The sequence below is a fragment of the Hemicordylus capensis genome, chromosome 3 (genome assembly GCF_027244095.1).
Source record: "Hemicordylus capensis ecotype Gifberg chromosome 3, rHemCap1.1.pri, whole genome shotgun sequence".
NCBI lineage: Eukaryota > Metazoa > Chordata > Lepidosauria > Squamata > Cordylidae > Hemicordylus > Hemicordylus capensis.
In genome coordinates this window covers 198,993,641-199,007,004 of record NC_069659.1, presented here as the reverse complement: position 1 = coordinate 199,007,004, position 13,364 = coordinate 198,993,641, and the positions used below count along the sequence as shown (strand labels likewise).

At 41.8% G+C, this 13,364-nt stretch overlaps 1 protein-coding gene across 2 annotated transcripts in view; it reads right to left on the bottom strand.

The window, feature by feature from the left end:
• The window catches only part of ADK (adenosine kinase), a 410,809-nt gene that overhangs the window by 359,610 nt on the left and 37,835 nt on the right, over positions 1-13,364 (bottom strand). For both annotated transcript variants that reach the window (XM_053311472.1, XM_053311473.1), the window contains exon 3: positions 12,099-12,152. In XM_053311472.1, coding sequence (XP_053167447.1) covers positions 12,099-12,152 — 54 coding nt within the window. The remainder of the gene's footprint in view (positions 1-12,098; positions 12,153-13,364) is intronic.

Below are 13,364 nucleotides of genomic sequence, written 5' to 3'. Positions count from 1 at the left end.
TATACACCTGAAATATTTTATGTTTTAGAAATTCAAGTCCCTTTCAAAGAGACACAATATTCATTTACAATGTCCTTAGATTTTCCAGTGCAAGTTCTTAGAAGACTCCCATTTAGTCTGAACCAAGAGCTTGGCCACACTATTTCCCAATCAGAAGAATAAACTTGCTATAAGAATCAAATTACTGTATTTACCTGAATCCAAGAATAGATTTATTCCAAGTTATTTGATGTTGGAAACTGGGGGATTGTCTTAAATTTAGACTCCTATTCCATTTGGATAAATAGGCATAAGCTATATTTTACCTCTATTTTTAAGGATGGAGTCTTCTATTCGGGTAAATATGGAGTCAGATTCAGAGTCTTCTATTTGGGTAAATATTATATTTATTATTTATTAATTATTATTTTTACATTTATATCCCACTCTTCCTCCAAGGAGCCCAGAGCAGTGTACTACATACTTGAGTTTCTCCTCACAACAACCCTGTGAAGTAGGTTAGGCTGAGAGAGAAGTGACTGGCCCAGAATCACCCAGCTAGTATCATGGCTGAATGGGGATTTGAACTCTGGTCTCCCTGGTCCTAGTCCAGCACTCTAACCACTACACCACGCTGGCTCTCGTGGTGTAGTGTTATATGGTATGTCAGATTCAGCAACAACACCACTAAAAACTTGCTGCTCTTCCTCTTGCCTCTTCCAACAAGGCATCCTGAACTGGCCACATGCTGGACATGCACAACCAAGACAGCAGTTTTAACAAAATGTGTTCTAGAACTGTTCTGTGGTAGTGCCTTAGAGACTGATATTTTGCAGCATGTCAGTTTAGTTCTTCATACTGTGGGCCCCTTTTAATGTCCTTGTGCTACTTCAGGCTATATCTTGAAAATATGACATTGTCGGATTACAAGCAGCCTAGCTCCACAGAGCTTTCTTCAAAGCCACATGAATTATTCTTAACATAGAAAAGAAACATTTTCCCTTGGAGATTCAAGCTTTGCTTTATTATTATAATTATTATGCAATAAGACTGACAATAGTATAGGACGCTGCGCTCCTGGAATATTTTGAAGACTAACTGGAACTCCTCATTTTAGTCAGATGTTATTGTATGCTTCCCTATTTTATATCCTCTTTGTGTGTAGCTTATGCATAAAATTTAATTACGTTAATTGTTGCTGGAGCATGAAAAGATGTGCAGGTGGATAGAAGAGCCTAAGGATTCTGATTTGTTGGCATCTTGCTTATATTCTGAATGTTTTGTTAAAACTCCTTGATATTCCAAAACACTGGTTTAAAAGCAAATGCTTCAGATCAAGAGTTTAGAAAGATGTATTGTCACCTAATGCAATACTATGAAAAATACAAACCAGAAAACTAAAACTCTAGATCTTCCTAGAAAAACAGTTTAATACACTCACAGTATGTCAACTCTGACCACTAGAAGTCCACCTCAGTTCCAACCCACCCAGATTTCACCAAGTACTGTTGAATGTTCTTTTCAGATCACTTCCACAAGACAAGCTATATTTTTAATTTAAACATCAAAACTGGCCACCAGTGCATTCTTGTCTACCATTTATTATCTGAACCACAATTAAATTGCATCAGAAAAAAGTTATGGAACTAGTTTATTAGCACCCCAAACCGAGTCAGGCATGACTGAACCCATTTTTAGCCTACTTTTCCTTAAAGAAAACCAACTTATGAGATCCTGTCTTCATCTCAACTTCGCAATGCCTGGACCAATTTGGACCAAATTTGGTACTGTTGCAGGGACACCTCAATGGTGTACTTTGTGATGTCATCCACCTCAAAGCAAGATGGTGGACGTGTGAATGTTTGAGGTGTAAGTGAGCTAACTTGCGAACTGCTCTTACAATTTGAACCAAATTTGGTACAGTTGTAGGGACACCTAAATGGCACAGTTTGTGATGCCATCCACTCCAATTCAAGATGGCCAATGTGTGAAAGTTTGAGGCGGAAGTGGGCTAACTTGTGAAGATGGTAATTAATCATCAATTAAGCTTATAGTGAAATGAAAGCAGTCAGATTAGTTCTTACCAGAACATCTTGTTTTCAATGGGGAAAAACAAGTCTAACTCTGCACAGGGTCCGACTGTAAGAAGCTCTCTTTTAAACACTATCCCTCCATCCAGTAGTAGTTATTCTGTGACCCTTTGTCTTTTAAAGACTACCTTTGTCTTTTAAAGTTTAGTTCTCAGAATTGTACTTTCATTTCCCTCTTCCCTTCTGCTGATCTTTAGGACTATTTTATACATTACACTTTCCACACAGACTGCTGAACATTAATTTTAAGTAAGCATTCATAGCAGCACCAATGGCTGCCAGAACAGATAGAGAAGGCATGAATGCATAGCGAGAGCTTGGTAAATGTTAAGATCCCATGTGGAGCACCATGACAGGTGCTTTTTGGCAGCCTATGTCTGTGGTAACATACAAAGTAGCAAATATGCTTTGTCAAGTACAAGCAATTTCAGAAAGAAACTTTTAAAAGCTACAATAGCTTTTTATACCTTGTTTGAATTATCAAGATGGCAGAATCACTTTGCTAAGTACTGAAACAATCTTAATTATTTACTATCCACTAGTTGGGCTCTTTGGAATTCAGATGTATCTTGTTTCTTGGTGCTGTTCCAAGGCATAGCATGGAATCCTGACCCACAGATTGACAGTGCACCATAAGCACAAGATCAAGTAGATGCATTCAACAACAATGCCTCCCTATTATTCAGAATAGGGAGGCATTTACTGTATTTCCAGTATTTATGAGCCAGAACAGAATAGTGCATAAGATTTACCAGAGCAATGGCACAGCAATATACATTTCAACATGTGTTTTGAAGTATTTATAATGGCAACAATGCAATAGTAGCCGATATAAGAGCATCTTAAAATACGTGGGTAAAGTTTACACTTACAGATTCAGCAGTTGAAGAAATCTTCTCCTGCTGAAAGATTCTGATGTAACACAAAACCATGACTTGTGCTAACTATAGTTAATAATCCACAGCACTGTTTGAACTTCCACATGTACAAACAGGCAAGTCATGCTTTAATACTGCTTGTCTGCATTTGTTCGATTGCTCAGGACTACATTTCCTAAGTTCACTCCCATCTCCACAGTGCAGCAGCCCTTTTAAGGCAGAGCAATGCTCCAGACTATAATATGCCAAGGGTGTGAATTCACACATAACACCACACACTGCGACTTGCAATTATGGCAGCTTCAAACTATGGTTTCAGAAATTCTAGTTTACAAGCCCCAAACAAAATCATGGTATCCGGGCAGGCTCAGGTATTATTTATTATTACTTTTCTCTGCTGCCAAACACAAATGACTGGCAGTTTATAGAAAAAGTTTTTTAAAAATAAAACTAGTTAAAACAGTAAAACCCGCCTACAAGCTGATCAAAGGCTTGGTAAAACAATTGTGTCAAGAATTCCTTAAAGACTCTTACAACAAAGAGCTCATTCCAGGGTCTTGGGGTGGCTATGGAAAAGGTCCAACCCAGAGTTGCCACCAGATGAGCTGGTGGCAACCACTGGTGGCTCTTTCCACAATATCTTAATAAGTGGTGGGGGTCCTGAAGCAGAAGGCACCCTCTTAAATGCTCTGGGCCCAGGCCATTCAGGGCTTTATGAGTTACCACCAGCACTGTATATTTTACCTGGAAATATATGGGCAGCCACTGTAATGCTTTTAAAACAGGAGTTATAGGGGCTCTTCAGATTGCCCTATAGACCAGCCTGGCTGCCGAATTTTGTACCACCTGAAGTTTCTAGACTGCATATGAAAGGCAGCTTTGTGCATTGCAGTAGTCAATTCTGGAGGTTACCAGTATATGTACCACTGTTTTTAGATCATTCTCCTGAAAAAAGTAGCCATAGCTGGAATATCCATCGAAGATGATAAAAGGTACCTCTGGCTGTTGCCTCAACCTGAGAAACCAGCGAGGCCCAAGTCAAGACGTACTGCTTGTACGTGACTGTGTACCTGAGCATTCAAGGGGAATGTGACCCCTTCCAGAACTGGCAGCTAGCCCATCTCCTGATTAATGACCCCACCCCCCACCCCATGAGCACCTCCATCTTATACCAAGCTTCAATTTGTTTTCCCTGGATATTACCATATCCAGGCAGGCATTCAGGGAAATTATGCTTTCCTCTGATGAAGACAACATGGAGAAATAGCTTTGGGTGTCATCAGCATACTGTCAACACCCTGCACCAAATCTCCTGATGATCTCCCCAGCAATTTTGCGTAGGACGTTAAAAAGCATAGAAGTCTGTATGGAACCTTGTGGAACACCATATCAAGCCTCCCACTTGGAAAGGCAAAAATCTCCAAGTAACACCATTTGGAATCTCCCTAAGAGAGAGGAGCAGAACCACTAGAAAAACAATGCCTCACAATTCAACCCCACCACAGACAATCCAGAAGGATATCATGGCTGATGGTATTAAGAGCTGCCAAGAGATCCATGAAACCGCTGGGAGAGATCATCAGGAGATTTGGTGCAGGGTGTTATCAGTATGCTGATGACACCCAAATATTTTTCTCCATGTCAACATCATCAGGAGAAGGAATAACCTCCCTAAATGCCTGCCTGGAGGCAGTGATGGGCTGGATGAGAGGATGGGTGATGGCTGGATGAGTGATTCAGGTGGAGGCTGAATCCAGATAAAATGAAGGTACTTGTGTGGGGTCGGAACTCGGGAGATGATTTCAGATTTGCCAGTTCTGGATGGGGTCACACTTCTCCAGAAGGAACAGGTACGCAGGCTGGGGGTGCTTCCAGACGAACCTCTCCCTGATGTCCCAGGTTGAGCCAGTGGTCAGAGGTGCCTTTTATCAGTTTCGGCTGATACGCCAGCTGTGTCCATTTGAGATAAATGACCTCAGAATAGTAGTACCGTATTTTACGGACTATAAGACGCTACGGACTATAAGACGCACCTTAATTTTAACCCAGTTTTTCAGAGTTTTAACATATTAAACTGTTAAAACATATAAGACGCTCCTGAATTTTGGCGGATATTTTTCGAGGGAAAAAGTGAGTCTTATAGTCCATAAAATACGGTACGTCTGCTGGTCACCTCCAGACTTGACTACTGCAACGCACTCTATGTGGGACTGCCTTCATACATAGTCTGGAAACTGCAGTTAGTCCAGAATGCGGCAGCCAGATTGGTCTCTGGGTCATCTCAGAGAATCCATATCACTCCTATCTTAAATGAGCTACACTGGCTGCCGATAGGTTTCCAGGCAAAGTACAAGGTTTTAGTTATAATGTATAGAGCCCTAAACAGCTTGGGCCCTGGGTATTTAAGAGAACGTCTTCTTTGCTATGACCCACACCACCCATAGACATCATTATCATTATCATTATACTACATTTATATCCCGCTCTTCCTCCAAGGAGACCAGAGCAGTATACTACATACTTGAGTTTCTCTTTCACAACAACCCTGTGAAGTAGGTTAGGCTGAGAGCGAAGTGACTGGCCCAGAGTCACCCAACTAGTTTCATGGCTGAATGGGGATTTGAACTCAGGTCTCCCCGGTCCTAGTCCAGCACTCTAACCACTACACCATGCTGGCTCTCCCAGGAATCATCTGGAGAGATCTGTCTGCAAGTTGCCACTAGCTTGTCTGGTGGCTACTCGGGGATAGGCCTTCTCCATTGCTGCCCTGAGGCTTTGGAACACACTTCCTGCTGAAATAAGAGCCTCCCCATCTCTTACAACTTTTAACAAGGAAGTCAAGACGTATTTGTTTACCCAGGCTTTTAACGAGATATTGCCAGACAATGCCTCTTAACAAACTCCCCCAACCAAATTAACTCACCCAGGGACGGCTGTTCGCCGCCAGGGAGTGGAGGCATATTAGACAAACCCAGGGAGTGGAGGCATATTAGACACCTGCAGCAGTAGACATAGCAGCAGCAGCAGAAGAAGACAGACCCTGAGGAGGGTTGAAGAGCGTGAGTGGCGTCGGCGCGTTAAACAGAACCTGAGGAGGGTCAAGGGCGGTACATGAAGTTGTCGCGCTAATAGGACCCTGAGGAGGGTCGAGAACAGAGGCCGGCGTGCTAATTGGACCCCACGGGGGGTCATTAATAGACACAGAACCCTGGAAGGGTTCAGAGATCGGCGTCATGCGTCCAGTTTCCCCATTGCTCTTAAAAAGAACGGCAGGGCTAGACTTGGAGAGGAGAGCTAAAATGGCTGCCGTGCCTTCGGCAGTTAAATTGGGCAGGAAAGCGGAAGGTTGCTGCGCCCGAACTGCCTTCAACTGCAGTCTATCACTCAACGGCGTGCTGCCAGGGGATCATATATGCTTCTTCTTTTTTGACAATGCCCTTTTCCTTTAGGTGTTTAGTTTTCTTTTTCGATTTCTTGGGCAGCGGGGCGGGCAGAATAGAAGCCTCCTGGCTCACGGTAGCCTCCTCTCCTTTATCAATGGCCGTTAGGCCCAAGCTCACTGTCCCTGCCACTGAGGGAACAACTGCGGCTTCTGTGAAGGGGCCCTCCGAAAGGGAACCCTTCAACATATCCCCCATATAAGCAGGCTCCATATTGCAAATCAGAGAGACCTCAATAGAGGAAATCCCAAATTAAAAACTATTAAAATAAAAAAGAAAGGCTGTGAAATTTTTCCTCACAGCGATACTCAAGCTCTGTCTGTGGAGCGAGACAGGACTGGAACTGGGGATGAGTGACAGCTGTCTGGATACATATGATCAACCTGAATTTTGATTGGTCCTGTCTCAGAGCATGCAGAGCTTGATAACCCGTCACGTTAGGATGCCCTACCCATACCAAGGAAAAAATAAAGACCAGAGGCACACTCCAAGTGGAGTTCACCCATTAGGCTGACCAAGGCAGTTTCCTCCCCATAGCCTGCCAAAAAGCTAATTTGAAATGAGCCCAGATAATCTGTCTCCACCAAGTTTGCCTTGAGCTGGGAGGCCACCACTCTCCCAATCACCTTGCCTAACTATGGAAGGTTAGAGACTGGCCTATAATTGTTCACCTCTGAGGGATCTAATGCCGCTTTTTTCAGAAGTGGTCTTATAATTGCCTCCTTAAGACCAGGGGCCACCCTGTCCTCCCTCAGAGTTCTATTAAACCATCATTTTGCGTTAACTGCATACAAATCCACTCAATTGAGTCTCGTCACATCTTCTCACAAGATTTCTCAGTCACAAAAAGAGTGGGAAGAGAATGTCACTACACACTAGCAGAAGAGTGCAGCATTTTCCTCATGGTGTCCTGTAACTTTAAGGGTTAGGCAGAAGTTTTGGTTTCAAGTTCATTTTGAAATACAGAGCTGCCACCTCCTCGTGGTACCAGAGATGTCTCCCACCCTGGACTACATAGACACAATGTTGAAATACAAGATCTAGCCAGCATTGCATGCATTTCAGTGGACTGTGCAGAGTTGTAGTTCTTAGAACAGCACTCATTAGTGATTTGGTTAGCTCTTTGGCTATGGGATACTAATGTTCAATTATTTCACAAACTTCACATCTGTGCCAAGCTGACCTGTAAGAGAAGTTCATACAATCACACGGATATAAACTCATCATTATGGGCAAGTACATCTAAGGCTATTGTCCAATTTATCTCATTTTGTGTAAAAGGAATGACATCCTAAGTTAAAGTGTTCCATCTGTTTCAAGTGTTTTAAAAATCTCCCAGTTCCATCAAATAAATGCTTATGTTATTAAAACAGGGCAAATTGCTCACACTTACCCTTTCATACTTTACTGTTGAAACAAAGTAACTAGTATTACTCTTGCATGGAGAGATGCCTGAATTCTACAGCTCACACATCTGACTGCGTTTGTAGTGAATACATGCATGAATGTTCCCCTTGCCTACTAACCTGGAAATGTAAATATAAGTACAGTTTTACCTGTTCTTCTCTTAACTTGCAAAGCCACAGGGTATTCAGAAGATTTTATAGTATATCGATATATTTTAGAATATATTGATATACTATGCATGCTTCATCTCCACTGCAAAAAGCATACTAGTTAGAGTATGCAGAGACCCTTTCATCATCCAAAGCCTGTTAAGGTAAAAGGCGACTAGGTCTACCAGCACTGCTAATTCATGTTCACAGAAGATTTAGGCTCTTTCTTAATATGTACATGTGTTCCTAAAATTATGCATGTTCCTAAAATTAAATCTAGTTGGTTATGGCCTGGCCACAGCCAACTGAAAGACATACTTAAGGAAGATGTTTGCTGACTTAATCACACACACTGTGCTTTGTTAGGGACACAAAATGTTTAAAAGGAAACCACTTAAAAGTGAAAACTGTCAGATAGCTTAAGGCAGAATGCACTCTGTCATTGGCCTGTCGCGAGCAGCACTATTCCTTCTAGGCAGAGAAGACAGCCAGGAAAATCTTGCAGTGCTCCATCCAGGCTGGTGACTATGTAATCTTGAATATATATAGACAAACACAACACAAAATACTGTCATTTAACAAAAAAAAAAGGAGGTAGCATTCACAGTAGCACTCTGCATGGGACAGGAGTGTTTGATCCTGAATGAGAATAATTTTGGACACTATCTAGAGTGCTTTTCAAAATGTATGAACACAGCTTGCACTCCCCATTTTGGTGAAAGTCTATGTGAAGCAACACGTGTGCTAGAGTGACATATTTTACTATGTAATCGACATTTCAAATGAATCTTTGTCTACTTTTAAGTATGCTGAAGTGATTGTAGGCCTTTATGGAGCTTGTGTAGCATAGTGTAAAAGGAGGAGTAGCTGACTTGAGGTATGCTTCTGCCTTGAGCATGCACTGCAGCCTTAGGTAACCTTGTTATCAGATCTCATGCAAATCTCAGGTCACAGATCGTCCCCTCACAATACAAGGACAAAACAGTGGACTGTTATAAGAATTAGCTAACATAATGTAAAACACTCTAAACATCTGAAATGTGCTTTTAAAAGAAGTAGTCTTAAAGTAGGATTCTTCTTTTGTAAAAGAAACCTATAAATAAAGCTATGATTTTCATTTTGAAAGGATTTGCTTTTTAAGAGGCGGAAGCAGGAGCAGGTTCATGAATTTGTAAGTCACCACAGTGTGTAGTTTAACCTGAGGCAGCAGGATCAGCTCTACATTGGGAAAAGCTTCACCTGCTGAACTTCTGCTTGCCTTGCAGTTACTAAAGATGTACATGAAAAAAACAGACACTGTCTAGATTTTATATTTAATGGTCAGTGGAGGTGGTCTTAAAATGTTTATCTGATGCCATTAGAGTGTGTTTTAGGGGGCAACTATATGAGTTTGAAACCCTATAAAGCAGGAAGAACCACTTCAAGAGTATGTCTCCTCCTCAGGAAGCCCCTCCCCCCAATAAAAGAACAATTGGTGTTCTACAAGTGTGCATGTTTGCATCCAAGGTCAAGGGGTCAAGTGTGCACACACAAGGGGTCAAGTGTGCATGTTTGCATCCAATGTGTACTTAACCCCTTAGTCCTTCAGCAAAATGGCTACAGGTGCTTAAACATTTTAAAAGCAGTGCAAACAAAGAGGGTATCAGATACTGCACATTCAAACCAATTTATAGTCTGCAAGACAACAGCAGTGCTTATTTGTTTCCAGAAACAAAAAGTCAAATTTGCATAAAGGAACACTTTAATTAAAATGGTAGATTTGTTTACTTTCTAAAGCACAAGTGTTGCACACATTCATGCACAATACTTTGCATGTGGTGCAAAATATAAATTGCAGGTGGAAGAAATTATCTTCTTTCAGCTGGGATTGAACTTGTTATATACAGCAGGTTGTGTATATCCAGAGTTGTTAAAACAAGCAAATCCCAAATTCACTTTCTATTCCTAGGAAGAGATACAATCGTGATTTAATGTAGCTTTCTGAATTTGATTTTATGCAAAGATGTATCATTCTATTAGTACAGGACTGTACGTCTTAATGGAAGTACAAAGATTTCCATTACACATTATTGGCTCAAATGAAGCATTACAAAAATACAAGCTCTTCTAAAATAGCAGATACAAGTAAAAGCCAATAGAGAAGGCACAAAAAAGAACTGTTAGTGAAAAATAGTTTTTAAAAGGCTGTCCTAAACAAGGCATCCTTGCAAACAATCATGGTAAAGTATTCAAGGAGGCAGTCATAGACTGTCCCTCCCACAAAAGACCATGTCTGAGTTATAAGACTTTGTGGCTTTTCTTCCAGACAGTCACAGGACATCCTTCACACTCCAACATAAACAGCAGGCTTATTTTTCCCCTTTTACCAGTTTTTCCCCTTAACATGTGCCATTTAAGATGCATGCAGCCACAAACAGGTTTTTTTGGGTGGGGTTGTGGTTTTTTGTTTTGTTTCTAAAGTCTGTCCCATCCTGGAAGACACATTTATTCCATTGAAACAGGAGATACACATTTAGCAACCCCCAACCCACGTGTACCATCTAGTAAACCAAGTTGGTTAACTGTAGAAAGTTTCAATCACAACCACCAAAAACCAACATTAAAATAGCAACAAGCATAAGCAAAACTAGAAGTGAATCACCAACAGCGAGTGAGCAGTTTCAAAAACTATGAATACACATTAGCAGAGCAATTGATTTATGCTTTACATCTTCAGCAGTTACATACAAACTTAACATTTTGTTCTCAGAAATTGGGGTGAAGGATAAAGATCAATCATATTTATCTATACACAAGGGATGTTTACACACAAGGTTTTTACCACTGAAATATTCTTTTAGGCTCCATCTTTTAGACGGGAAAGCAGAATACAAGTTCGAAGCAACGTTCTCTCAAAATGGGTATTTAATTTTTTTCTTAAAAAAGAAGAGAAAGTTATCCATGCAATGCTAAAATTGTATCCTAAGCTTTCAATACACTGTTTGGACATTACCATTTCTAGTTGGTAATTTAGCTATGGTTTGGTGTAATAACCATGGTTTGCAACCAGCTGGCAAATCAGAGTTAGCAAACATGATTTGAATGATTATCGTCTTCTTTATATATATTTCTCTTAGGCATACCTGTTGCTAATCCCATGTGTGGCAGCTCTCGCGAGAGTTCAAGCAGTTGCTGCATAGCAACAGGGACGGGCAGGATGGAAGAAAATGGCAGCGCAGCTGGCCGGCAGGGAAACAAAACTGCAGTGAGCAGCAGCGGCCGGCTGACTGGCCAGCCGGGAAGAAAATGGTGGCGACAGCCAGCGGGTGGGCAAAGGGGAGCAGAGGCGGAAGAAGACAGTGATGGGGGATGGCAGAGGGGGGGTGGCAGGGGTGGAGAACTAGAGGTGCAGATGCTAGTTTGCATTAAATGCCTCAAGTGACCAACCATAGTCACAGCCATCACTCCACTTCCAGAAGTTGCTGCATCATAGAGTTAGGAATAACTTTATGAAACTCGGGACAAGACAATTTATTAGGCAAGCAACTCTAAACCATAGCTAGTGCAGACCATGGACTGGATGTCTGAACTGAGCATTATTTTAATTACATGAACAAAAGTAACTCTGTACACCCTATCAGACTTTGCTGAAGAAAAAACATTAAGATCAGAAGGATTCCTCTGAAGTTACAATTCAGTTATAACAATACATGTTTGCAGATCTGCAGCAATAACAAACTAGTGAATCCAGAAAGCAGCAGCAACACAGACCTTAAAACTGTGCTTGCTATTTTGAAGCACTGTTTTGGAATATGATTGCTGACTTACTCTACAATTGGCAACATATGTGTAGGAGGCAATCACCTCAAAAGTCATTTGATACATGTGATGCTTTTGCTGGAAGACACCATTATCTGAAATATATTTTTGTTCGCCACACGTAGTAGTGTCCTTGGTCCAAAATCATCAACTTGTGGATATAAACATTCACCAAGAACACAGACACACAAGCTGGTTCTGAAAGTGCAGCAGACCTAATAATAATAATAATAATAATAATAATAATAATAATAATAATAATGGAGTATCATCATGGAATAGTGTTTTTTTTTTAATTCAATTCAGAACAAGTAGAAGCAAATACTTGCAAAAAATAGAACAGAGTTAATAACTTACAGTTCTTTATGTTTCTCCTCTGCCAAGATCTGGTCATTTGGCTTCAGCCCATATCTAAAAAATTAAAAGTGGGGAGAAGAAAGACAGAAGTGTTACCCAAATCAGGGATTCACACAATTTCATTTTCAATTTTAGTCTAGATTCCAGCTCCATCATCTTTACATGTTGGAGTAAAGTACACTACTCCCTCTAAGGTAAGTGTCTGAACACACACACAGAGAGAATCTAGCCCTCCACTAATTCTCCCTCAACTAATTATTGTAGCCACACAGTCTCATCCTGCACTGCGATGGGTGCTTTAAGTGCCGCCTTTTCCCTTCCCCCTACTGGAGGGTGCGTCGTCGGGTCAGAGCGGGATAATCTCTTTGGTTCTCTCACTTGCACGAGAGAAGAGCGAGGACTGGCCAAAGTGGGATAATTGGTAGTCCTTAGGAGAGATCTAGCTCTCACTTGCAGGAGAGAGGAGTGAGAATTGGACTACACAAGTAACATCTGACACCAAGCTGTGCTGCAGGATGTAAGGACGAGTGCATATATTCCCACCTCCCCAACCAGCGTAACAGCCACCTCCTTCACTCTAGCAGCTCCTTTAATCACCCCACGTAGGCAGCTGTGGAAGGTCTGCAACTCCAGCGTGGCCAATCAGGAGGCTCCCTGTGGGCTGACGAAGGGAGGCCAAATGGCTGCCCAATGCCCCCTCCCCCAACATTTCTGCCTGGGCTAAAATATATGCAGTCCCTCACACACCCCAAGTGTTTCCCACTCGACAGCCAGTGATTGAAATATTATCACACAAGCTGCTGTTCCCTTCTGCAAGCACCCGAGTTAGGAAAAGGAGAAGTTTGCTTCTGACAGCAAAAAGTAACAGATGCAGCTTCTTCCATCATTGCCACCTTTTCCCCCACTGCATTGGCTTTTGCTGCAGCAAGCTGGGCAGCTACTTCCCTTACAATTACAGTAACATGTGAAGTCTCAGGTAAGGGATGAGCCGCTGCTAGGACCTGAGGGGAGCAGACTGCTCTAGCTGTAGAAACCGACGGCACCTCTGAAGAAGGCTGCAGGAAACTGGGAAAGTTATAATGGAAAGTGTAGGGTGGTGATGGCAGCACTGATCGGGGAGGGGTTGTATGTAAACACGTCACCCTACTGAAAATGACAACAAGCACATGTACACCTTGATAATGGTATTAGGACACATGCGCGCCCAAGTGGGATAATCTGTTTAGTTCTCCCGCTTACACGAGAGAAGAAGGAGAATTGGCCTGA